The 26011-nt window shown below is 35.0% G+C and overlaps 3 protein-coding genes and 1 non-coding gene across 6 annotated transcripts; 2 read left to right on the plus strand and 2 right to left on the minus strand.

Annotated features, from left to right (window-relative positions):
- Positions 1–467: 467 nt before the first annotated feature.
- LOC132598799 (uncharacterized) lies at positions 468–8277 on the minus strand. Its single transcript, XM_060311895.1, has 4 exons — positions 7338–8277; positions 2372–3875; positions 925–1364; positions 468–710 (listed from the first exon to the last, which is right to left on the minus strand). The coding sequence occupies exons 1-3, from the start codon at positions 8138–8140 to the stop codon at positions 978–980; spliced, it is 2694 nt and encodes an 897-aa protein (XP_060167878.1). The 5' UTR covers positions 8141–8277; the 3' UTR covers positions 468–710; positions 925–977.
- A 5925-nt stretch (positions 8278–14202) lies between these two features.
- LOC132598800 (chaperone protein dnaJ A7A, chloroplastic-like) lies at positions 14203–20344 on the plus strand. 3 transcript variants are annotated; one of them, XM_060311897.1, is made up of 8 exons: positions 14203–14436; positions 15041–15159; positions 16840–16981; positions 17116–17173; positions 17704–17746; positions 18852–18900; positions 19018–19101; positions 19195–20344. In XM_060311897.1, the coding sequence occupies exons 2-8, from the start codon at positions 15053–15055 to the stop codon at positions 20041–20043; spliced, it is 1332 nt and encodes a 443-aa protein (XP_060167880.1). In that variant the 5' UTR covers positions 14203–14436; positions 15041–15052; the 3' UTR covers positions 20044–20344. The 3 variants fall into 3 exon arrangements, with proteins under 3 accessions (XP_060167880.1, XP_060167881.1, XP_060167879.1); XM_060311898.1 differs by having other exon boundaries at positions 14203–14418; positions 15045–15159; XM_060311896.1 differs by having other exon boundaries at positions 14204–14422; positions 15045–15159.
- Positions 20345–21451: 1107 nt separating this feature from the next.
- Positions 21452–21536, minus strand: TRNAM-CAU (transfer RNA methionine (anticodon CAU)). Its single transcript is given in 2 exon segments — positions 21452–21487; positions 21499–21536. It is a non-coding gene; the product is annotated as a tRNA-Met (tRNA).
- Positions 21537–22689: 1153 nt separating this feature from the next.
- LOC132598801 (7-deoxyloganetin glucosyltransferase-like) lies at positions 22690–25473 on the plus strand. Its single transcript, XM_060311899.1, has 3 exons — positions 22690–23229; positions 24004–24712; positions 25072–25473. Exons 1-3 carry the CDS (start codon positions 22704–22706, stop codon positions 25304–25306), a joined length of 1470 nt encoding a protein of 489 aa, XP_060167882.1. The 5' UTR covers positions 22690–22703; the 3' UTR covers positions 25307–25473.
- The last annotated feature ends 538 nt before the right edge of the window (positions 25474–26011 follow it).

The following is a 26011-nucleotide window of genomic DNA, read 5'->3' on the forward strand; positions in this document are numbered from 1 at the left end:
ACGAACAAGATGCTCATCTTCACAAATGAACTGAAATACTCCACTTCATACGACTGTTATCAAGTCTAGTATAAATAGAAAGCACAACATTACTTGTACAAGGGATCAGCTAAGCCATCAGCTATTGGATAACCAAAACTAAAAGGCTACATTAAAAGGAATTGACTCGTTACTAGGGAAACTTCATGAAAAATAGTGCTTCATACATGATTGAGATGGTTGGAATCCCTCCAACCTTAATTATATTGGTGGTCTCGGGTTCGAGCCCTGGGATTGGAGAAGAACCTTTTGATAAAGAGTGCTCTACGCCTCTACTCCCTTAGTGAGCCGATCCGGTGCGAATGCAGACAATCAAGCCAATGGGCTTCAGATACAGATAGTTAAACCAGAAAAAGAAAATGGTAGAAAGCCAAGGACCCTCTCAAGATATTACTAGATTCTAAAGGGGCTCATAGAGCTAATCGGTGACATACGTAAACAGATATATACACATAACCAAAATATACACTGTTCAATTCATGTATAGAGACACATCTGCTGTCTTCCGTAAGTTAAACATATCAGAATGCGGGATACTACAAACTACACTATTCGATAGATGAATTTACAGCAAACTGCGGATTCCAGCTAAAACTCCATCTCCTAAGAAAAGAGCACATGCATGCTTTGTAACAGCCATCTCTTTAGGCCGGAAAATAGACCTGCATCTCCTGTAATTAGATGAAAAATGCCAAGTCAGTAAAATAAGCTTGATGAAAAATGCCAAGTCAGTAAAATAAGCTTGATAAAGCATAAACTAATACGGAGCAGTAGTAGCATGAGCCTTTTTTCACAGTTGAGACATGTGAAGAAGGAAAGAAGTGGCAAAAAGATTTGTTTGTTACTGATTAAAGAAGCTAGAACTTAAGCAAGTCAAGGAATTACCACATGTATAAAGACATTGAGCAGCAAGCGCAACGAGATGGCCCAGTGGAAAATCAGAAACCGTGAGGACTCAAGGAAAGACCACTCTCCAGATGTCCAGATATTTTAGCCTTGCAGTCTGGACACATAAATCCAATTGAATCTGAATGAGCTTCTGTATCATAAGCTTCGAGCTTGAACTCTGCTCTGCACCACACACATATTGTTGAAAGCTGATCTTCCATGTTTAAAATGATTCCTCCAGAATCAAATCCAACCGATGCAAAAGCCTCTTCCATCCTTGCATCATTGCTCAACCCAATAGAAGCTACGGGTAAAGAAGGAGATTGATGACCAACATCAAAGCTGTATTCAAAGTGTTCTATCTCATCCAGCCTAAACTCCTCGAACCCGGTTCCATTATCCAGAGTCTGACCAATAGCAGAAACTTCGCCATCGTCCTACAGAGGTTTTAGGAAAAATAGATTACTAACCGTGAAATTAGGGAATTAGTTGAACAAGAGATAACAGGAATTTTAGTATCTATCAACCAGAATGATTGTGAAATAAGCTAATATCCAAAACCTTGCTGCATAACACCCAACACGACAGCAATCTGCACTTTTGGAATTGCCAATAACAGCGATAATTCTCAAATAATTAAAGCCTTCAAACAGTTAGGATAGTGGAACTAAGATAACACAAGTTAGATTAATGTAAGCAAAGCAAGAGGATAGTAACACGTTCACTACTTAAGCAGATGCTACAATGAGTGGGACTAAAAGTTATAACATCTTAAAGATTCCTAATGATGATAAACTGGTGCATAAAAAGGTCTCACCCACGGTGCATCAGGTAGGTTGGGTTATCAATAAGCAGGAAAAAAAAAAGTAGCCAATGTTGATCAGTATCAACAGAGAAATGCACGTGTTCCCTGCTTGTTACTGGACTGTAGGCATATCAAAATGCTGATCAAACAAGGGATGTATTTAGAGGCTTGGTAAACCCTGAGAGTAGAGGGGTGTTTTAACATAAAAACTATTTTCTGAATGCAATAGTTGTCTGCTGGCAAACGCATATTTTGGACTCCCTTATATCCAACCTATAGATTTTGTTTCCAGACAGATTGAAGAGTAAGCACATTATAGCTTTGGCCAAATTGACCTGAAATAGTCATCATGACCAAGCCATAGTATTCTTCATTCGCACCTATCTTGGAGATGAACAAAAGACAAAAGAGACCCTAATACATAAACTCTTAGGTAGGATAACCAATTAAGTTTTGAAAAATGAAAAATGATCCGGAATCAACGAAGTTGAGCATTTGTCAGAAACTCAGAAAAGGAGGGAAAATTGCTCAAGCGTTACTTGGTGCTTTTTTTAGAGGATAAAAACAAAGAACAAGGTCGTCCTCAGCATCTATGAGATAAATGTATGACCTCTACTGATGCAGAAAATGCATCTTTACCTTATTTGATCCTGAAAGAATGCCAGTAGAGTTGTCGAATGGTTGCACTTGCACCATAGGCTCTGAAAAGCTAGCTAACTCATCTTGAGTAGCATTTTGCTGAAAAGTGAATTCTATATTCTCGGGCTCCACATCATTATATGCTTCAGTCAGGCTCTGTCCAAGACAAACTACTAGCGGGTCATTCCCATCCTTCTTCATGTCATCACTCTCAGGATGCTCAAAAGTACTATGAGATGGTTCCACCATAGACAATGAGGAGCTGGTTAACCCATTCAGAGTAGCATTGTCCTGAGAACTTAGTTCCATAGTTTCTGATTCAACATCATTTGCTTTAGTCAGGCTGTTCCCCTCACCCACTGCTACATTATCAGTTCCATCCTTCTTCACGTCACCATCCTCAGAGTGCTCAAAATCATTATACAATGACCGCACCGTAGAGACTGAAGAGCTAGTTAATGCATTCTGACTAGCAATTTCCTGAAAAGTTAGTTCCACGGTCTCTGGTTGAACATCATCATTTTCTTTTGTCTGCTCTTTTCCCAGGCCCTCCACTGCCTTGTTGCTTCCAGCCTTCTTAGCCTCATCATCCTCAGGCTGCTCATAATCATTGGTTGAGATCACTCTCGGATTGAACTTGTTGGCCAAGATCTCACCACTCCTATTCTTATCTACTCCCATGCAGGTATTATCAGGCTGATCTCTGCCTTGTTCAAGACATGTTTCAATGTTCGACCTCGCAACTTGGTCAATGTTGGTAGCCATATTTCCATCCAAGCCCATTGAAGTACTAGATGGCATGCTGCTGCCCTTGGTCGCAGGTCTAGCACTAGAAGTTTCTACAACTGAATTTTGGGCAATTTCAATTAAAGCATCCATTTTACATGTTGAAGGCAACCCATCATGATGTGGAGATTGAACACTCTTGTCTGCTGCAACAGCAGCAGCTACATCCACAGTTCCTCTTGCATTGTTTCTCACATGGACTCCTACATGACCATTGTAACTACGCCTTTCTTCAAATACCTTATGGCAGAACTGGCATTCATATTTTCCATCTCTAATTATGACCCCATCTCCAACAGATGGCCCAACCCTGTACCTTCTTGTTGTGCGCTGGTGAAATGAGAACAGATGCTGCAAATATGCATTCTTTTCTTCAAATGTCAAGTTGCATTTATAACATTCGAAAATGTCTTGAACTTTAACCTCAGGGAGATTATCCATCTCCATCAAGCAAACTTCACTGAGATGTAGGTCTAGAGTAGATGAACTGGGTACAACTGCATGTGCAACTATGTCATGCTTTGCCACATCACCTTTTTGAAGAGAATGAGGATTTTCTTGGATGTTTGTTGACAACACCAAACTGGTATCACCGTGGAAGCTACTCACACTTTTAGAAACAGTGGCATCAACTTGCTGGTTTGCTTCACCAGACAAAAAGTGGGACCGCAAGTATGATGAAGCCTCTTTGCATGATATAAACTGTTGACCAGTAGGGCTAGCAGAGAAAATTGCCAAAGTAAGAAGAAAATACTGGACTTAGCACACAAAATAAGAGAGAGGCAGTAATCATCTTATAATTAGGACATAAACAGTGTTTCAAATCGATCAAGCAGCCTATCCAGTGAATTATCATCATAAATACAAAATCCGGTAAGTCAATTAACAAATTTATAAGTTCGAATATACAGCATATCCTACATATCCATCAACCATCTGTCACCAAACCGAACCCCATGTTATGTCCTGAATCCTTACAATATTACAACAGAAAATTTTAATGTGATCCAGATCAATAGTGTTAAAGGTTTTTTTTTTTTTTTTTTTTTTTTTTTTTGGTTTTTTTGAACAGGTAACGATAGTGTAAAAGGCTTTCTGATTCAACACAGCAGAGCTTCTGGTTGTTTCCCCGAAATAGGAAAGACCAAAAAGAGACAAATAACCCTCTGCCACTATGAAGAAATTAATAACTCCAGAGAAATTTTTCGGGTAAAAAAAAAAATTAATTGACAAATGTACATTATCATGTTCCAAAAGGATGGCTCCTAAAACTAGGTTTTGATAAGAATTGTAATGGCAATCTTCATAATATGTTTTCAGCAAACACAAGAAAGCGAACAAAGTATACCCTAGTATTTGCAAATGCGAGAAATGCATCAAGCAACAGATAGAAATAGATTTCAAGCTTTTTGATCTACAACAAAAAAAAATTTTGAGACTGGTAACATGTATATTTATATATATATATATATTAAACCTGCACCATGACAGTGCAGCCATACAAAATTTAAAAAAAAAAAAAAAAAAAAAAAAACACCCCACCATACTGCAGACTACTGCTTCACAAGGAACCTATCATATCAACTAGTGATTCAGCCTCTTCTACATAGTTTTCTTTATACCAAAAGTGAAACAAAATGACACAATTCATCTTAATTTTCTGCACAGAATTACATTTGTCTTCAAAAACTCTATTGTTCCTCTCCTTCCAAATTATCCACCAAATAACTGCTGGGACAAGTTTCCACCAACTCTTTTGTCTTACTGCTCCCCCATTATAGTTCCAGCACTTCAATAACTCACAGCTGTTCGCCGGCATAGTCCAACTTAGTCCTACCATGTTCAGGAAAAATTGCCACAATTGTATAGTGAAAGGACAATGTATAAATAAATGTGAGTTACTTTCTCTGGCTGCATCACACAGAACACATCTAGTACATAGATGAAAACCCCTTCTCCTTAAGTTTTCCTGGGTGAGACATGCTTCTCTTGCTACCAGCCAAGAGAAACATGAAACCTTATACGGTGCCTTAGTCTTCCAAATGGATTTCCATGGCCACTGATCAGATTGTGTATATTGCCTGAGCTGATAATTGTATGCTGATTTGACAGTAAAAACACCATTATTGCCATGTTTCCAGTACAAAGAATCCTCAGATTCTTTAAAACCTTGAAATTTACAACAAATAAGATCTGTGAAACTTCATGACGGCATTGTCTTTATCAAAGGGTCATTAAAGAGAAGGTTTGACATACAACTAAAAAATTAAGTACCACTATGTGGAGCACACCTAAGTATTTAGCATCCATGAAACTATACATTTGGACTTGGATAACAAAAAGGACCTTAGACTGTTTGAGCATATTAGTCCTTCATGAACAAACGGAAGTTTGTATAGAAATTATATTAATATGTTAATGAGCTAGTAAATTTTTTCAAGACCAAATGGTAATGTGCTCAAGAGCTTCAAGTTTTTGTCCTAAATCATCCTTAATCAAAATGAACTTCACGAGGGAAGGACTGTCTAGTGAAAAGGAACCTTCACCACTGACCTAAGTTGCGCGGACTCTCCGTTTTTGGTGCCGATTCCGTCTCGACACTGGTCGGGAGCTGGCGCTGGATCGGGATACGGTCAACCAAGTTCGGATACTTTGACCGGAGTCCATCGATAAATTTGGGGGAAAATTGAGATTTTGATTTCTCAAAATTAAAGATAAAATGGATTTAAGATAAGGGAAATTACATACCTTTAATATTATAGTACTTTTGTCTCATTTTTGCTGCTTCATGTTTTTCTCTCAACATTTATAGCTCCACCTTTTTATACTTTTGAATTTTCTTAGCCGAATCTCCCCACCCAGATGTGCACCCCCGAATCTTAAAATGTAAATTTTATCGGATCCGTACCCGTATCGGATACCCGCACCCGAGTCCGAGTTGACTCGAGGCTGAAGTTTTGAGTCAACTAGGGAGCAAAGCGGGAAAGGACCATTGGACAAAGGGGCTGGTGCAGTTCTGCCACTATTTCGGTCTTCATAATTCCAGAGAAGAAATTCTGGGGACAGAGGCTCATTTACTCGCACCAAGCTGTACAGGAACTTATTCAAGGTAGAGTCAATATTTTCGAGTTAAAAGTAGCTTTCCATTAATCAGCTATAATGAGTTCCCTGTGAAATTGAGTGATTATCTAAATCTAAGTAATTATGCTAAATCTGGTAATACTTCAATCTCAGCTAACTCTTGCATCCACTAACTTGAAAATGGTGATCTTCATGATGCAACACAATCATATTACCTACTTCACCGATCCTAGAAAATTCAACAAGTGGAATTATCCAATCATTCCTACTGTCCTGCATTTAGGCTGCAATATGTTCAGGATTGAGATTCCATGAGCTATGTGCCTGGTTCTTGAGGAAGAAACCGTGAGAGAACCACCCCATCCCAATAGCATGCACTGTATCAGTGCATATACTTTTGGTAATCAAATATAGAGTATGCACAAACTCACCAAAGAACTAACATTTTTTTATTTTTATTTTTTTTGAAATTGGTAACATTGGTATTGATAACACTAGGGCAGTGCTGAAGCCCATATTTACAGAGGAGAAGTCCCCGCAGTCAAAGAGCTAACATTTTCACAACAAAACATGCAAATTCATGATACTTCAACAAACACGTGCAATGAAATTGCAACACATAAAATCTGCGTAAATCTAGTTAGTATTTAACAAACATGCAACAGAATAATGATTAGCATTTCCATCACAAAATTAGGAGTACATACTACCTAATTTCAAAGTAAACACCAATGGACCACATAACCCTAATGCATAACCGTAACAGCATAACCATGATCTAAAAGCCACTAAACACTCATCGGGGTAAAAATCTACCCAACCAGGGGGTTTTGGGGGTGGGTGAATTCGCCTTTAAGATGTCACTTGTGTTGCCCCATGCGCCTAGGTCAATTTTGTCTTATATTTTTGCTATTAAATATTTGAACACACACGCACGTACATATAATCATATATCATATTACATATATATCTATACATACGTGCATGTCCGTGGGTAATATATTTGTACATAATGAACCGCATAACCGTAACGCATAAAAGCTTATAAATGAACATGCAATTAACAAGCAAAAGTAACAAAGTCGAAAAGCTTAACAACCTCACGTATCTGCGACAATAAACCCAAACGCGACCATCTCGTCTACGAAGAGCTAACAAGAGCTTCCAACCAATAGGCAATGTATCACCAAATCCACTAGCATCAACATATTTCCTCCTCTTCCTTCTACTACACCACTGCCCTTCCAAATCCCTAACAAAACCAAGTACCTCTTCTTCAGTCTTTAACCCAACAGTCCTTTTCTCCAATTCCCCATTATACAGTTTATCCCCATTACTCTCTAAATTGTTTAAATCAACCACCTCACCATTTTCATTCACAATTACCACATCACTCCTAACCCTATTATCTTTCACCTGTTTATTATCCTTGTGTTTACGTCCTCTTTTCCTTTTTTTATCACACTCATTCATCAATTTTTCTTGAATTCCCGGCTGTGTCGCAGGAAAGGTAACACTTGGCGGCGGCGGCGGTGGCGGTGGTGGTGGAGAGTTAGAATTAGGGTTGTTAATGAAGTACTTAAGGAAATGAAGAATTGAGTGAGTTTCCGGGTCGGATGATGAACCGGGTTTGGGTTGTGACGTGGAAGGGTGATGACCTGGCACACGAGAACGGTGGCGTTGGTGACGGAGACGGGAATACGTTTGACGGCGGCTACAGGTGGATTCATTGAATAAAGAACGATCGATTTGGGGAATAACGACGTCGTTAGCATGACGGAGATTGTAAGCTGAGTTAGAGCAAAGGGAAAGTGCGTGGAGTTCAGATTGGGAAAGTTTAGTGATGTCTATGTGAGCTAGGGATTCTAAATTGGGTTGACGGGTCGGTGCAACTGTTGCCATTTTTTTTGAGAATTGAGAATTCCGACAGGGAGAATAAGGTGGTGGTGTTGGTTATGGCTATAGACTTACAGGTGACTACGTTGTCTGAAGGACATAACTTAAAAATGAAATGAATACTGCGACTATACTATATATACTAGTATGGTGAATAGTCAAATTCAGGTCCTCTAGTGTTTGCAACTTTATATTATGACGGGTACTTTAGCTATCGAATTAGGAAACTAATCTCCGTAATAAAATTTGGGATCGGATTTATCCACCAATTACTTATGGTATTAGCCTATTAGGTAATCTGATATTAAATTTTAGGGATGATTTCAGAAACTTCCCTCCGGTATACCTTCATAACATTTAGTTCACAAGGGCGTTTCCTCGTTGCTCCGTTCTCCCCTATGCCCAGGATGTTGTTTGGGCCGAGAGATATAGTTAGTTTTTGTTTTTGGTTGTTTCTTCCTCGTCGTTGATACCGGCAAGATCCAGCCAGATGATGTCTGATGGTTGGTAGTAAGAGGACTCTTAGTACCTGCATACCTAAAAGAGGGCGCTAGTTAAAAAACAATCATTTGATTTTCTTTATTGCTCTCCCTTAGCAGCGGGAGGTTCATTTATGCTAATCAAATTAGTAGTTGTGCGGAAGTATTTCCCCTATCATAGAAGGTGTGAAGCAGGCGGGGTCTGAAGCAGACGGGGTCTTTAAAGGAAAAAAGCAAAGCAAGTTACAGGGATGCGGGCAGAGGGGGGTTTCTCGATAGTCCAAAACTAGTGATTTAGGCTTCTCCGATCCCCATAATTAAAAGAAAGGACAAGGTCAGACTCTTGGGGAACCCCTTCGTTAACAAGGAAGTAAACAGTAGACAAAGACAAAGAAAGGAGGAAATGGAGCTGAAACATGGAAGCAAGCTTGCATGACCATCTTTTTTTGGATTAAAGAGTCGAACTCCCCGAAAAAATAACATCTCGTAAGTTTCGGTTTGAGATATTACACTAATCTTTCTTATTTTAATTCTCTTGTAATCAAACTTATTTTAAATGATAAAAGCACAACTCCTATATGTTGGATGTGAGATTATAATATTAGGATGATTGTATTAAAATTATAGGAGATAACCTTGTTTTGAGTAAAACATGATGAAAAATATTACTCTACCCGTCCCAATTTATACGAGGGTTGACCTATTTGGGCATTCAAACAACTTTTTATTTGACTACGGGTTTCTCCAACTTTTTTTCATATATTGTGATTTATTAATGATGCGGACTTATAGTGTTTTTTATATAGTTTTCAAATATGTAAATTTTGTTATAAAATAATAGAAGAATCTATATTTAAAATTGTACTTAAAGAAAGACTTTTTTGACTTCCAAAATAGATAAACCCTCAAATAAATTGGGCAGAGAAAGTATTTTGTCTCTAAAAAGTACTTTAAAAATGATGTTTAAAGTACTCTGAATCACAACTTTTATATCTAAAATGTTTAAACTATTGAAAAATCTTTGTCAATGGAAAGATTGTTTAACTTTTAAAATTATAACAGTATTGTATAAAATTAAGATGTATGATAGAAAAGTTAAAGTGAAAAACGTTTTAAAAAGTTAGTACTGAATTCCCAGTATAATATGCATTACTATAGATTATTCGTTGGGATTGCCTAAACTAGGAAATCAAAGAAAAAGATTAAATATAATCAATTCTTAACTTTGTAGATATAACAAGAACGTCTTTATTAGCACGTTCTCGCTCACACATTAATTTGCTGCAAAGTATAAAGTTCACAACATGCCATATCCTTTCTTTCAATTTTCGAAGTGTTTGTATCACATGGAAGAGCTTGAAAAATCAAAAACATATATTGGGTAATTTTTTAAGTTGTTAATTAACAAAAAAGTAAAAATATTCAATTGAGTCCATTAGAATTCGATCACAATATCACGTAACATTGTGATTACAATATGTTCCCTTGAAAACTTATTAATATGTCATTTAGGCCGAACATGATTCTAATTTATCTTTACCTAATGGAAAAATTATACGTTTTAATTTAAATGATACTACAAGTTAATGCAACATGTCGCTTGCAATAGAGGCTTGAACCAGGCAGAAGGAAAGCATATGGCCTAATAATATATTTATTGAATTAATAAGGAAGTCAAATGCAAATCTGTTGAGTGTTTGGTGCGCCATTTCACTTATAATCGTCCAGACTCCAAAATTATTGTATTGGTATCATTAAATTAATTTTTATGATCGGAAAATAACTGAACTTTACTTGTATATTATGAAATAAAAAAAATAAAAAAAATTCAATCTCACAAAACATATATAGAATATCACATATTCACATGTAGAAATATAAATATAACAACGTGACAGACAAGACTCAAAATCTTGTGTTAAAGAGCGTGGAGGCTAATTTTGGATCTAACTCAACCCCAAAAGCTAGCTTATGAGGGAAGGATTGTCCAAGTTTATATAAAGAGACCACGCATCTCATTAACCACCGATGTGTTATTTTTTTCATTCTTCAACATAAATCCTAAAGTACCGCCACAAACGCTATTGTGCATCCGCATGCAGTACGACCTATCAATTAAAATTTTAAAAAATCAAAATTATTTGACTTTTATTTATGACGGTGGGATCTAATAAACCCCCATAAAATATAGGGAGAAATGAATTTTTGATCCTTTATATATATATATATATATATATATATATATATATATATATATATATATATATATATAATTTTTTTTTTTAGTTTTATGACATTTTTTACAACAGATTTTCATTTTTTACACATAAAAAAATCTAAAAATAACACATAAGATATCTGAAAAAGATATTATCTTCTATTCAAATTGTAAGATGTGAAGAGATCTTATTTCCTTCGTAAAAATAAAATATTTACCCTAATGTGCCCCTTGAAATTTAATTACAGTGGTCACCGGCTTACCGCTTCGGTGAATAATATTTACCCGAACTCTTGCAGCATCAATTACCTCCAAATTGCGGCCGCCTGGGGGCTGGTCCCGAGTCCCAACTTATTTTTCTTTTGTTTTTTCCTATTCTAATACTTATATCCTTTTTGCACTTAAATTTTTTTCCTTTGTTTATTTTCTTCTTTTTTTGTCCCTTTTTCATTTTTGTCTTTTTTTATTAGTAAAAATATAGAAAAATTAAACAACTAGACTATAACAAGAAATAATATAAGATATATATTAAAGTCATTAACTTATTATTAAAATTTAAATTAATAAAAATATATTTTTATAATTGTTTTCTCTTTTGCAAATGAAACAAAATTATATCTAAAACACTATTTTATTTTATTTTAAAAATTTTAAGTTGCTAAAATGATATAAAAATTAGTGTATCAAAATTCAAAATTAAGCTTTAACTTCTTCTTTTTTAAAAAAAAAATCTTTCTTTTGAAGGAATGAGCATGACCTTTATGATACTCTATCAGTATATAATACATATTATATATTTATCATAAAAGGAGGAGTTTTTTAAAGGAATGAATCGGTTTTTTTTTTGTACCTTGCCTGTATATGATATATACCATGTGGGTATCATAGAGCACAGAGAAGTATTTTCTTATTTTAAGCAATGAACCCTTCTCTATGGTACCTTGTCAATATATATACCATATTGGTATCATAGAGGACTGAGTGTTTTTCTTGAAGGAATGAACTGCTAGTCCTCAATGATATTGTATCAGTATATGATATACCATATGGGTCAGTCACTGATGATACTCTGTCAGTATATGATATATACCAGGTTGATAACATAGAGGATTGAGTGTTTTTCTTGAACGAATGAACTGTCAGTCCTCTATGATATCCTGTCAATATATGATATACCATATGAGTATCATAAAGGACACAATCTTATTTTTTTGAAGGCATGAATTGATCTTCCATGATACCCTGTCAGTATATGATATACTAATTAATTATTTTAGATTAATAAAGTTATAGAAAAATTCAACAATTAGAATATAACAAGAAATAATATAAGAAATATATTAAAGTCATTAGGTTATTTATTAAAATTTAAAAGTAACAAAAAATATATTTTTGTAAACTTTTTCTCTTTTGCAAATGAAACAAAATTGTATCTAAAACATTATTTAATTTTCTTTTACAAACTTTAACTTGCTAAAAATGATATAAAATTTAGAGTATCAAAATTAAGCTTTAACTTTTTTTTAAAAAAAAAAGATATATATTGTTTTTTTATAATTTTTTCTTTTGAGGGAATGAACAAGTCATTTATGATACCCTGTCAATATATAATATATACTATGTGAGTATCATAAAGGACTAAGGAATTTTTTGAAGGAATGAATCGACCCTTAATGATACCCTATCAATATATGATATATATACAATGTTGGTATCATAGAGGACAGTGAGTTTTTAAAAAAAAAAAAAAAGATTTAAGAAATGAGTTATGTTTTTCTTGAAGGAATGAGTTAGTCCTTTATGATCTCTATCGGCATATGAAATATACCATGTGAGTATCATAAAGGACAAAATAATGTTTTTATTTGAAGGAATGAACAAGTCAATTATGATACCCTGTCAGTATATGATATATATCATGCGATCATCATAGAGGACTGAGTAAAGTTGTCTTTAAGGAATAAATCTGACATCTATGATACCATATTAGTATATGGTATATACCAGGTTGGTATCACAGTGGAATGTGTATTTTTCTTGAAGGAATGAACTGTCAGTCCTCTATGATACCCTATTAGTATATCGTATATCAGGTTTTTATCATAGATGACTGAGTGTTTTTCTTGAAAGAATGAACCAATCTTTGGGATACCTTGATATATACCATGTGAGTATCATAGACGATTAAGCTATTTTTTTGGAAGAATGAGTCGGTCCTTTATGATATCTTGTGAGTATATGATATATCATGCGGGTCATTCATCCATGATACGTTGTTATTAGATGACATATACCATGGGGGTATCATAGAGGACTAAGGGGTGTTTTCTTGAAAAAAAGAATCAATCCTCTATGATACCATGTCAGCATACAATATACCATATGGGTATAATAGAGGAATGAGTAGCATTATTTTGAAGGAATGAATCAATCTTCTATGATACTCTGTCAGTATATGACATATACCATGCGGGTATCACATAGGATTGAATTGTGTTTTTCTTGGAGGGATGAATCGGACCTCTATGATCCTCTATCAGTATATGATATATACCAGGTTGGTTTCATAGATGACTGAGTGTTTTTCTTGAAGGAATGAACCGCCAGTCCTGTATAATACCCTAGCAGTATATGATATATACCACGTGAGTATCATAGTATATTGCAACAGTATACTTCAACTGTTATTGATTTGATATATGTTAGAATAATTATTTTTTGAGATATAGAAAAAATACAATAAATTAAAATATAATATATTAATTATCCTTTTTATTTATGTAAAAAATGAATAAAAAGGAGCCAAAGAGGTGTGTAGAATTAGATTATGAAAAAAAGTTTTTTTTTTTTGAAAAAAATGAAATTAAAAAAAGAGAAAAAAGTAAATGAAAATCGCTAGAAATTTTAAAAGTAGAATGAATAAAAATAGCAAAAAAGGTGAATGAAATTAGATTATGAAAATAAAAAATAAAAAAGAAAAGAAATAAATGAAATTAAAAAGGAACAAGAAATAAAAAAACGAAAAGAAAGAAGCTAGAATTAAATATGGAATCATATTATGGTGAAAAAGATAGTCTGATTTGGGGAAAAAAAAATTAATGAACAAAAAAGAATAAAAAAGGGAGAAATTAAAAGAAAAGGAATAGAGAAATAAAAAAGAAAAGAAGAAAAAGAGACAATTAATTACCTACAAAAGCTACAACGGGTAAATAGTTTTAAGGTATAAAAGCAAGAGAGCATGAAAGGATAATTATTTTGTGTATAGTAGACATTAAGATTCTTTCCCCCAAAATTAATGAATGTAAGACCAAATTGGCCCGAACATCTCAAATAATATCGACTAGGTGGTAATTAAAAGGAAAAGAAGGAAAATGGGCCAGATATTTGTTGAATTGTTAAGGGAGCAGACAGGGAAGTTAAACGTGTGGCCTTGTACAGCGAACCAATATTGAGTCCTAGTAGGAGATAGCCCATTCTAGAAAGCCCTTTCGCCTCATCTTCCACTCAAACTCACCATTCGCCTGAAACTTTCCTCAACCCTCCGTTGCACTACTCCGGCCAATACCCGCTACAGAGTTCACTCTTTTATAGGTTATTTAAATCCATCTGTATTGACTTTAACTTCATATGGCCCACAACAATTGCTATTATTGTTTACTACCCCCCTCCGCTCTAAAAACTTCAACTTTATCATATTTGCTTACTAGATTCTGCGTTTAATTTTCTGACTTCTTGTGTTTGTTGTTAATAAATATTTATCAATGTGGAAACTCATAATGAACTTGTTGAATCTTAAATGACATCTACTTTCAATCTTCCCACAAAGAACCAGGAGTTGGGGGAGAGTAAAGTTTACTTTTTGGGGTTGGGGGAACTCTATAGAAATATTCTTGGCTTAGGTGATTCTTATCTGTATTTACATGTAAGGAATAATGAAACTGTGTAAGTGAATTGGCTGGCTGTCCACGTGTGACTGTATGTACCTATAGCTTCTTAATCACTTCCACTTCTTCTAAATTAAGGTGCATCTTTTCCCTTTGCTCCATCTTCTTGAGGATTTTTCAGACACATGTTTTAAAAATTTGTTCTTTGCCTTCTGAATGTAGTCCTTTTTATTCTACCACTACCTCTATCAGAATGTTTTAATTGCAACGAACTTGCAATGTGTTCCTCAATTATACTCATTTTGATGTTATGCTTGATGTATTTTCAGTGTATTAGATGGCAATCATACCTTGTGGAAGCACATGGGTTGTCCGGTGGGGAGTTCAGCCTCAGTGTATGCTAAAATCTCCTGTTACAAATAAATTATCAGCATCTCCATTTTGGTGAGTCATGCTAGGGCATTCTTGAACATGAATCACTTTTTTTGTTGTATAAGAAATATGTTTTTTTCCTCCAATTTTATGGATTTCATCTGGAAATGTTTCTGTTTTAGCTGTGACATCTGATCTTTGTTATCTTTTTGTGTATCTACCTATTAAACCCCAAATTCTTCTGCTGAACATATTATTGTCATCATTTTCAAGTTCCCATATGTTGTGAAATTCTTGCAGACTGACCTTCTATTTGTTTATGCTTTTGGTTAACCTCACAACATAACAACAAACAATAACAACATACCCAGTGTAATCCCACAAGTGGGTCTGGGGAGGGTAGAGTGTACGCAGACCATACCCCTACCTTGGTAGATAGAGAGGCTGTTTCCGATAGACCCTCGGCTCAAGTAAAGCGGTTAATCTCACATCATCACCTCCAATATATTCTTCTGGATTCAAACTCTATATGTTTTTAAGTCATTTGTGCAAACTTTGTATTAAAGTTCACATAATTGGTGATACATTTTAATTGTATGAGGGAGAAATTTTGTGGTCCTCTTCTGTATAGTGACGTCTTGAACTAGTACATTTTCTGATTATGCTTCAGAACTTTAGGTAGTATGTAAACAGTAAATGACTGTCAGAAGAAATTTCTTGCATTAACCATTTAGTTGCGACCCTAATAGAAAATTGTCCTACAGTCTCACCATACGAAGCAGGAACAAATGAACTTACCATTAGTGTATACTCTGATATTAGCAGTTTCCATTGACAAATGTATTTATCCATATATGGAATTAGACTTCCACCTATATCTTTTGAATACTTCTGGCATAGTGGTGATTATGTAGTGAATAAAGGTTGGCCTTGGACGATGCATCTCAGTAGAAGTTGATGCAAAGTGTCATATGAGGTCTCTATGGAAAATAAAAGTTACATATGAGATATACACATTGACATTAAAGAGTTTGTGATCTTTCTTAAATAGAATCTATAAGTACATGTGACTGCAACTTGATGGTTTTACATCATACTCATAAATCATGTTTGTTTGTGTTAACCACAACACAATTGTAATCCCCCCTCCTATCTAATGAATTAAGCATATAAAACAAACGAGACCTTGATCCAGTCCAGCCCCATGGCTACTCCACAATGAAATGAGTACGTCGTTTTTGTTTTCTCGTTTGGAGCATGCCCCTCTATAATTTAATAGGCCATGCTTGGGAGAATTTGACATATCTTTTTAACCTTAAGTATGTTCTTGCTAGTTTGGCCTGCATAGATGATTGGACATTGGATTTCCTTCCTATTGTTAGGGGAAAGTTCAATTCTTCTCGCACAAGTCATTTACATTTAGCCCCAGGGCTTTGGTTTATTGGTAAGAAGGCAATGGGTGATTTGTAAATTAGACAAATGTCACAAATTTGAAACCTGCCGCGGACTAAAACTTTGATGTATGTGGAGAAGGGTAGAGGGATGGATCCATTATTCTCCGAGGTTCAAATTGTGCACCAGCTAGCTCTCGGGGATTGTTCAGTTATCAAAAAGAAAAATCAAACCTTTTGCATCTAAGAAGTATATGATAATTGACATGTTTTCTGCCCAAGAGATGACTGCCATATCTACTTGCTTAACCAGCAGATGGCATCCTGTCCACGCTTATTCACCTTGTTATCGTCTATGCAGTTTCTCAAGCAAGACAAGGGCATTGGCATCCCCAAATTCAGCCTTCTTTTGTCAAGAATCCCTGCAAGCACTTTCCAGTTCAGTGTCAAACAAGAACCAATATCAACGAAGGGGGACCCGTTTAGTTGTTAGAGCTGAAAAGGTAAGATGATGTGCAGATATCCTTTTCCTAGAATGTGATTTAGTTGTCAGGATATGAGTTACATTTATGTTTGTCTGTGAGTTTGTAAATATATATCACAGTAGAGCTGGTTTAATGTTGTTACATCTTCACAGGATTACTATGATGTCCTTGGTGTATCTAGAAACGCTAGCAAATCAGATATCAAAAGTTGTGAGTACAATTTTCACTCTTTTCTTTTCTATTCTCTCCTTTCGAGTTCCCTCCACAAATTTCATTGTAGCTTCTAGGTGGTATTGTATAATAAACCAGGCCAAACTCTGTTTTTGTTCAGAGATAAGGTTGTGAATAGTGTATTGCTTTCTTAATTTGATGCTGAATATTACTAATTTTTTTGTGCATTGATTCTTGTTTTGGTACTAGTAGTGAGAATCAGAATATCTGGTATATAAATATGAAAGAAAGAATTATCCTTGTTATAAAGTGGTTTTATCTTCTTTGAGTGCATTTTCAAACCTGGCCTCCTGAAATTTGGTCTCTCTAGAAAGTTTTGAAGTTAGAGAATATCATTGGAACCTAGTCCTTTTACATACCCTGTCTACCTAGAATTCGCTAATCATTTATGTCCTTGAATTTGACTGTAAATTAGAACACTGATAGGTTGCTCCAGAACTGTGTAGTTGAAAAAGTTTCATTCATTGCATTCATGTTATGTTTCTGATCATCTGTTTTTTCTTGTTTAGCTTACCGGAAGCTTGCAAGGAGTTACCATCCTGATGTGAACAAGTGAGTATAGTCCCTAGATTTTTGAGATGTGATGCCTTTTACTGTGATCTTCTTGTTGAAAGATGATATAAAGTAGAATATATTTGGCTTTTGTCTAGCTTTAAATTTACTTTTGTATTTTGTTGAAGAGCCATGTTTACCTTCTCAAGGTCAGATGATTGAGTCCTTTCACTGATTTTGCTTATAGTTCCTGGAAATATGAGATGCGGTGCTTTCTACTATAGTGGTGTTGTTGAAAGATGATATAGAGTAGTACATACTTAGCCTTTTCTCTAGCTTTAATTTTCTATTGCATCTTGTTGTACCTGCTGAAGAACAGATGATTGACCTCTTTACAAGTTTTTATTTTTCCTTCTTTTGTGCGGAGAATAATAGTGGAAACTAGAAAATGAAGTTCAGACTTAGCGAATAGTTATGGGAAAGATGGATGCAGAATTTTGGAGTGGATATGTGAAACTGTGAATTTACCATATAATAGCATATCTTGTCTAGAATTTTTTTAACCAGGTTATATTTTTATTTTTGAGAGGGTAAATAATTGAAATGCTGCAAGGAATTGCATGGTTTTGTCTCATCTTTCTTTGAAAAACCACATTATTTGAGGCCTTGTACTGTCTGTTTATGTTTCTACACATGTAAATACGTTTTATTAACATGTTTTTTTTTTTTACCATAATATTTTGTAGCCTTTGTGTTGTATGTTTGAACTACATGGAAATTAACAGAACATAATCATACGATCCATCCACAAAATCTACGAGTTATTTATTCAATTAGTAAAAAGAAAGGGGCGAATTATAACAGTGAGTATTTGGTAACTGATTACTGTAAATGACCAAAAAAATGACAAAGAACCCAACTTTTTCACACTATGGCGCCCTTTACTGGAAAGGTGACACCAGCTGATGAAAAGTAGTCTCTGAAGAAATAAACATAAGACGTTTGGGATAGCTATTAATTGTTTATTAGTTGATACAAGCTTTAGTTTCCTACTGACATACGTAAGTATATATTCATATGAAGGTGCACAGTCATTGTAGATCTATATTTTTTTTCTTGACAGTATGTAAGATCCTTATGTGCATTCATGTCTTCCATGTTGTAGAGAACCTGGAGCTGAACAGAAATTTAAGGAGATCAGCAATGCTTATGAGGTATAATTTTTTTTCTTGTAGCCTTTATTTTTGTCCTGCTAAAAGGTAACTGACGAGTGATGACTATAATGGAGGATATTGCGAGCACTTCTCATGGCATTTGATGTTTTAAAATAGGTTTTGTCCGATGATGAGAAACGTTCCATATATGACAAATATGGGGAGGCTGGCCTTAAAGGAGCTGGCATGGGCGGCATGGGGGTGAGAATTTCTTACTTTATAAGTAGATCTAGCAGTAGCAGCAGATGGTTATCTTACCTATATAATTTTTGACTTACTGTTCCTTATTTGTAGGATTTTAGCAACGCCTTTGATTTGTTTGAGTCTTTGTTCGATGGCTTCGGTGGTATGGGGGGTGGCATGGGAGGTAGAGGTTCTCGGAGCAGGGCCACAGAAGGTGAAGACCAGGGCTATAATCTGGTTTTGAATTTCAAAGAAGCTGTATTTGGGGTTGAGAAGGAAATTGAAATTAGCAGGCTTGAAACTTGTGGCACTTGTGATGGATCAGGTGCAAAACCTGGGACTAAACCATCGACCTGTAATACTTGTGGTGGGCAAGGGCAGGTTGTGTCCTCAGCAAGGACCCCACTGGGTGTTTTCCAGCAGGTGACAACATGCTCTGCTTGTGGAGGGACTGGAGAGATTTCTACTCCTTGCAGCACCTGTAATGGTGATGGCCGAGTGAGGAAGTCAAAACGCATTAGCTTGAAAGTTCCGCCTGGTGTGGATTCAGGTAGTCGTTTAAGGGTTCGTTCAGAAGGTAATGCAGGAAGGAGAGGTGGACCCCCCGGAGATCTTTTTGTCATGATTGAAGTTCTCCCAGATCCAGTATTAAAACGGGACGACACCAATATTCTCTACAATTGCAAAGTTTCTTACATTGATGCGATTTTGGGTACAACCATGAAGGTTCCTACAGTAGATGGAATGGTTGATCTAAAGATTCCATCAGGTACCCAGCCTGGAACAACATTGGTGATGGCCAAAAAAGGTGTGCCGCTCCTGAGTAAACCGAATATGAGGGGTGATCAACTAGTGAGGGTGCAAGTTGAGATTCCAAAACGGTTGAGCAGTGAAGAGAGAAAGCTCATAGAAGAGCTTGCAAATCTAAACAAGCCTAAAGCTGCCAACAGTAGGAGATAGTTTGTAGCTGAAACAATCGGTTGTTTTAGCTTTCTAATAGTTCCAGTGACGAATATTCTTGTGTGCTGGGTTTGAGATTTGTTCCGCTATTTACTCTACCTACTGGCACACTCATATGAATGTTTATTCCTCAAAGTCTATATATAGCATAGTTGTAGACATAGACAATTTTGAGTGTTGATTTTGTATTATGTACTATACCTACATCAAGCGAAATGCTGGTAAAAGATCAAGAGGGCTGAGCGAAGATTGTTGATGTCTCAATATTTATTCTATATTATCATTTGCTTCTCCATCAAAAGTGATTTGAGGTTGACTGTAACTTGCTCCAATAACCACTTCAATAGTCTTAGCTTCAAGCTGTTCCCCTACACCCTTTGTTACTGTGTCAATTTTCCTTTTCTGGTATGACGAGTACTACTAGACAACACAAAAGAACTGAGTTCTTAGTCCTCGATTACTTCATTTTCTTGATATGAGAAGGACACGAGGAGTAACCAAGTGGGCATGTTGGGCAGAGGGAAGGATAAGTTCCGGTTATGTTGACTTAAGCTTTGACCTAAAAAGTTAGTGTAGATTTGCTATAAGCTGCCTAGTTGCCCTATCCTCCCCGACGTGAGAGGACGTCACACTCTTTTTCAGTCCTCCATAGAGCACTATGGTCGTTTGGTAGGTAGTCAAAATTATTTCAGGATTATAATTTTGGAAACTAATTTATCACATCTTTTGAGATTATTTTATACCATCTTTTAGATGGTATAAAATAATCCCGGGATAGTGGGATAAGAAGGGATATTCCAAGGGTGGGATTATGCTTCATTTTGTACCGTGTTTGGTAGGAGGTATAAATTTATCCCAGAATAAATTTATATCTCCTACCAAACATGGTACAAAAAATTAGTGCTGGGATATCCCAGCCTATACCATGCACCAAACGACCCCAAGAGCAGGAGCACCTTTATCTTTTCGATTTCTTTGTGGTATTTTTCATTTGTAGAAAAGTGAGACCTAAGTAAATTTATATCTCCTACCAAACACGGTACAAAAAATTAGTGCTGGGATATCCCAACCTATACCATGCACCAAACGACCCCAAGAGCAGGAGCACCTTTATCTTTTCGATTTCTTTGTGGTATTTTTCATTTGTAGAAAAGTGAGACCTAAGAGCTCAAGTTACCACTTTTAGAGAGAAAATTACTGGGATACACTAATTTAGAATTAGTAAGGAGCGCCAACAATATATTATGAAGAATCCACAGATCAGCAAGAATTTATCATGAGTTTCAAATATCAACTTAGGCAAAAAGTCTCGTGGTTACCAAAAAAAAAGGGTAACTATTTATCAGGAGGAAAAAAAGAAGGCATATTTAGGGAAGAAAAGGAAAATGGGATTAAATGAAAAAGGGAATGGGGTGAGAGAGGCTCGAACTCTCGACCTCAGGATAACTCAGAAGCTATGAGACCTACGCGCTAGCCAACTGCGCCACCACCCCAGTTGTTTATCTCTACAGAACTTTACGTTATAAGGCTAATTGTTTAATTTCATTCTGAACTTCCTATCTCGCCATGGCCTTTTATACTGTTTTGAATTATTTGTCCTTGTGTCAAGGGTCTCCTGGAAACAGCCTCTCTACCTCAAAAGGTAGGGTATGTCTGCTTACACTTTACTCTTCCCAGACCTCACTTTGTGAGATTTCCTAGGTATTTTATTGTTGTAAAAGATTCTTGGAGACAAATAACATAGAATCTCCAAGATCTTCTATTGTTTAAATATAGTTCTGCTCTGAGTGCAAAAGACAGTAGCCAGGTCTTGAATGGATTCATTGGTTCCCCAAGAATTTAATTAATCAAATTATACAGATGATAATTGGTCTACATTTTGGCTCTATTCGGTTTAGCATAAAGCATCTTACACAGAAGGTATCCGTTTGAAAATATTAGTAGAAAGAAAAAAAAAATCATATTTTTTGAGTCATTTTCCAGAATATTGATAGTATATGTGATAATTGCAGATGGTAGGAGCAAAATATTTCACGACAGAGACAAAAAATATTTCCTGTTGATAAGCTCAACACAAAATGGACGGATACTAAAATAATACGTAGTAATTGGATACAACTTAAACATATATTTAGTCGAGGGCGCGATTCTCTTACGTCAGATTTTGTCTATTCTTTTGGTTTCTTTCCCTTGTTCTAATTGTTCACGACAGCCCACGTCTCTTAGTACTGCATTAATTATTTTACAGGAAAATATTTTTTAAATAACATTTATTTCTCGTTAAGGATGGAGGAGTACTTATCACTCCGTCATAACACTTGTTAGTATTATTTTTCCACATTTAGTTATTAGAAAATGAATTCCTATCAAAACGGAAAAAAATGAAAGCCGTTATTTTTACAATAACTATCTTAACTTTTTTCAGTCACTATCAATAATTCCGTCAAATACTCCTCGATTTGCTAATGCTATTAGGAATCTTCAATGTTTATTTCACTCATCATCGAAAAATATCTTTCATGAAAACAACATTTATGAAAAATAACTTCCGTCACACCAAGCACAAACCAGTTCAAAGAAAATCACCAACCTATAAAGTTCTAGATTGTTTTTCAGCCAAGAAAAAGCCACAAACTTCACCATAGAGAAAACAGAGGAAAATGGGGTCTCTTGAAGGAAAAAAATCTCAAAAACCTCATGCTGTATGCATACCATTTCCATCACAAGGCCACATAAATCCTATGCTAAAAATTTCAATACTCCTTCATTCCAAAGGCTTTCACATAACATTTGTCAACTCTGAATATAATCACAAGAGATTGCTCAAATCACGAGGCCCTTCTTTTCTTGAAAATAATTTCCAAGATTTCATTTTTGAAACTATTCCAGATGGACTTCCTCCAATTGATGCTGATACTACACAACATATTCCTTCTCTTTGTTTCTCCACAAAAGAAAATTGTTTAGCTCCATTTAGAGAGCTTTTAATCAAGATTAATAATTCATCCAATGATGATGTTCCTCCAGTGAGTTGCATAATTTTTGATGGAATTATGACATTTGCTTTGTTAGCTGCTCAAGAAATTGGTGTCCCAAGTGTTAGCTTCAGAACTACAAATGCTTGCAGTTTCATGTGCAATAAACACTTGCCTCTCCTTATTGAAAAAGGAATTCTGCCTCTCAAAGGTTAGAATTCTTGAAAATTCAATCTTAAATAGTTTATTCTCACTATCTATAATCGGATCGATTCACTCATGGTTAGTCAACTTTTAAGTTTACTGCACTATATATTAATAGAAAATGAAAAATGGTGCAAAATGCAAAATCCGATGCCGAAAGTACAAGTAAACTGTTAAATGTATATTATTGCCATGTATAAATATATAGACATGTCAATAACTCATCTTACATCATATTTATCATGGGATACTACTTCAGAAAGAAGCACACGTTTTTACCAAACTTAAAACCTGCCGTCTTTCACCATGTGTCATCGCAGGGGGTTATGGCCATTTTTTAAAAAGTGGGTTGGACTATGAGGTTTATTTTTTCTAAGTGATGCCAAGTAAATATTATATAAAGTGCTATTTGTATTTCTGGGACTCAATTTAACATTTTTTGGCTTTTTATTTTATTTTTAATATAGGTATGATTGAACTACTGTTTTGTATTATAAAAATTAGTTTACAACTTTGGGGGAATCTAAAAATTGAATGATAATTATTGAAATTAACCTATTTTGTAACCATGTTGTTCTTTTTTCTTTCTGGGTTCTTTTTCTTTACATCCCATTAAGGAAATTAGTCCAAATAAGACAATGTTTGGCGCACAAAATAACAACAGGAACGTTTTCTTTTTGAGAAAAAAATTTGACCAAGTTGATCTCCTGTAAAGTGCATATATTATTGAATTATTATTGATGCAATGTTTTATTTTCCTTATTTACTGGTATTTATGCAGATGAAAGTGATATAACAAATGGGTATTTGGACACGATTATAGATTATATACCTAGTATGAAAAATCTCTGTCTTAGGGAATTCCCCAGCCAAATTAGAACCACAAATATAAATGACAAATTGTTGAATTTCATTATGGGAGAAACTGAAGGAGCTTCAAAAGCATCAGCCATTATTTTCCACACTTTTGATTCACTCGAATTTAATGTCTTAAGAGACTTATCCTTAATTTGTCCTCCACTTTACACTATTGGACCTCTTCAATTGCTCACTGATCAACTTCCAAAAAATAGTCTAAAATTCCTTAGAGCCAATTTATGGAAAGAGGATGAGGACTGTCTCAATTGGCTAAATTCAAAAGAGGAAAAATCAGTGGTTTATGTGAATTTTGGTAGCATAACAGTATTGACAAAAACCCAACTCATGGAATTTGCATGGGGACTTGCTAATAGCAAGAAAAACTTTTTCTGGGTAATTAGGTCTGATGCAGTTGTTGGTGATGATTCTGCTATGTTACCAAATGAATTCGTCGAAGAAACTAAAGAAAGAGGCCTAATTTCAAGATGGTGTTGCCAAGAACAAGTTTTGAAACACTCATCAATCGGTGCGTTTTTGACTCACTGTGGATGGAATTCAGTAATGGAAAGTATAGGAAGTGGCGTACCTATGATTTGTTGGCCATTTTTTGCCGATCAACACATAAACTGCAGGTATATCTATCGTTTAAGTAATATAAATTGCAAGTGTAAGATTGTTTACACTATCGGGTTATTTTTATCTGTTGTAGTAGGTAACCTATCTACCACCTTATTTTCAAGATTATGAATCTCACGGTTTAATGAAGCTTTCATGTAGACATTCTTTGGTTGACCTGATGGTAGAAAAAATTCTTTACATTTATGACGATGTACATTAACGTAAACTCACATGTTATTCATATTATTATATTATTATATATGCATCAAATTATATATAATTTTGGTCCCTTTTTGTTAGTACATAGTAAGTATAAGTGGTGGAATTCAAAAATAAAAAAAGTTTAATTTCGATCTCTTATTTTCATGTGCAAGTATGCATGTTATGAATGGGGTGTTGGCATGGAAATTGACAAGAATGTGAAGAGAGATGAAGTAGACAAGATTGTGAGGGAAATGATGGATGGAGATAAAGGTAAGAAAGTGAAGAAAAACGCAACTGAATGGAAAAAATTGGCACAAGAAGCTACTAGAGTTGAGGGTTCATCAAGCTTGAATTTAGATAAATTAGTGAAAGATGAACTTCTATTCAATTATCCAGTTTGTTAGTAGAATGCTTAAATGAGAAATGAGGAGAAGTGAATAAAATCAAACCGGGGTTGACGTCTCATCTAAGAAATTTGATTATCTCAATGTACATGTAAATCATTTTTGTTCTTTCTTGCTCCTCTTTTGAAAATTAGGAGATTGTATAGCATATATCATTTCTTAATTAATTTGATCCCTTGTACCGATTGAAGAAAAATGTCTAACTTAAAAGTATACTTGATCATAAGGATTACATTAGGGATTCAAGAGTTTGATAGAGAAAAATAAAAAAAAATTAAAAGAAACACGCAGAATATTTAAAACACACACACATATATGTGTGTGAAGATAGAATGAATTCAACAGAGTGATTCTTGAATTCAAGAACGGATCAAGAAGGTCAAGAACATATTCAATAATTTCAAGACAAGTCTATCCTACGAATTGATTCATAACAACAAGAAGGGAATTTGGCACTTATATACAACTTTAAAGAACAATTGACAGTCCTTAGATAATAACTAATATTGGCACTTGTCTTCCAAAAATATTGGCAACAAATTACTCTTACTAATTTTGCCTCTCTTTCTTCACATTTTTTCAACCCGCCTCAGATATCTTCTTTAATAACTCATCTATTGTCGGAAAAATGGCACGTGATCGATTTTTTATTTTATTTTGAGCATATTTTTTTCCATGTATATCACATTGTATAGCACATATATT

Source organism: Lycium barbarum, chromosome 6, assembly GCF_019175385.1.
Source record: "Lycium barbarum isolate Lr01 chromosome 6, ASM1917538v2, whole genome shotgun sequence".
NCBI lineage: Eukaryota > Viridiplantae > Streptophyta > Magnoliopsida > Solanales > Solanaceae > Lycium > Lycium barbarum.

What these genes read in the sequence shown, in the direction of transcription:
- LOC132598799 (XM_060311895.1), bottom strand. Translation starts at nt 8,140, where the DNA reads ATGGCAACAGTTGCACCGACCCGTCAACCCAATTTAGAATCCCTAGCT. An exon ending in TATTGTCGCAGATACGTGAG is followed by an intron (nt 3,876 to 7,337) that starts GTTGTTAAGCTT and finishes TTTCTCTGCTAG; the next exon opens with CCCTACTGGTCAACAGTTTA. An exon ending in TTCTTTCAGGATCAAATAAG is followed by an intron (nt 1,365 to 2,371) that starts GTAAAGATGCAT and finishes AAACCTCTGTAG; the next exon opens with GACGATGGCGAAGTTTCTGC.
- LOC132598800 (XM_060311897.1), top strand. Translation starts at nt 15,053, where the DNA reads ATGGCAATCATACCTTGTGGAAGCACATGGGTTGTCCGGTGGGGAGTT. An exon ending in TTATCAGCATCTCCATTTTG is followed by an intron (nt 15,160 to 16,839) that starts GTGAGTCATGCT and finishes TCGTCTATGCAG; the next exon opens with TTTCTCAAGCAAGACAAGGG. An exon ending in TACCATCCTGATGTGAACAA is followed by an intron (nt 17,747 to 18,851) that starts GTGAGTATAGTC and finishes TCCATGTTGTAG; the next exon opens with AGAACCTGGAGCTGAACAGA.
- LOC132598801 (XM_060311899.1), top strand. Translation starts at nt 22,704, where the DNA reads ATGGGGTCTCTTGAAGGAAAAAAATCTCAAAAACCTCATGCTGTATGC. An exon ending in AGGAATTCTGCCTCTCAAAG is followed by an intron (nt 23,230 to 24,003) that starts GTTAGAATTCTT and finishes GTATTTATGCAG; the next exon opens with ATGAAAGTGATATAACAAAT. An exon ending in GATCAACACATAAACTGCAG is followed by an intron (nt 24,713 to 25,071) that starts GTATATCTATCG and finishes TTTCATGTGCAA; the next exon opens with GTATGCATGTTATGAATGGG.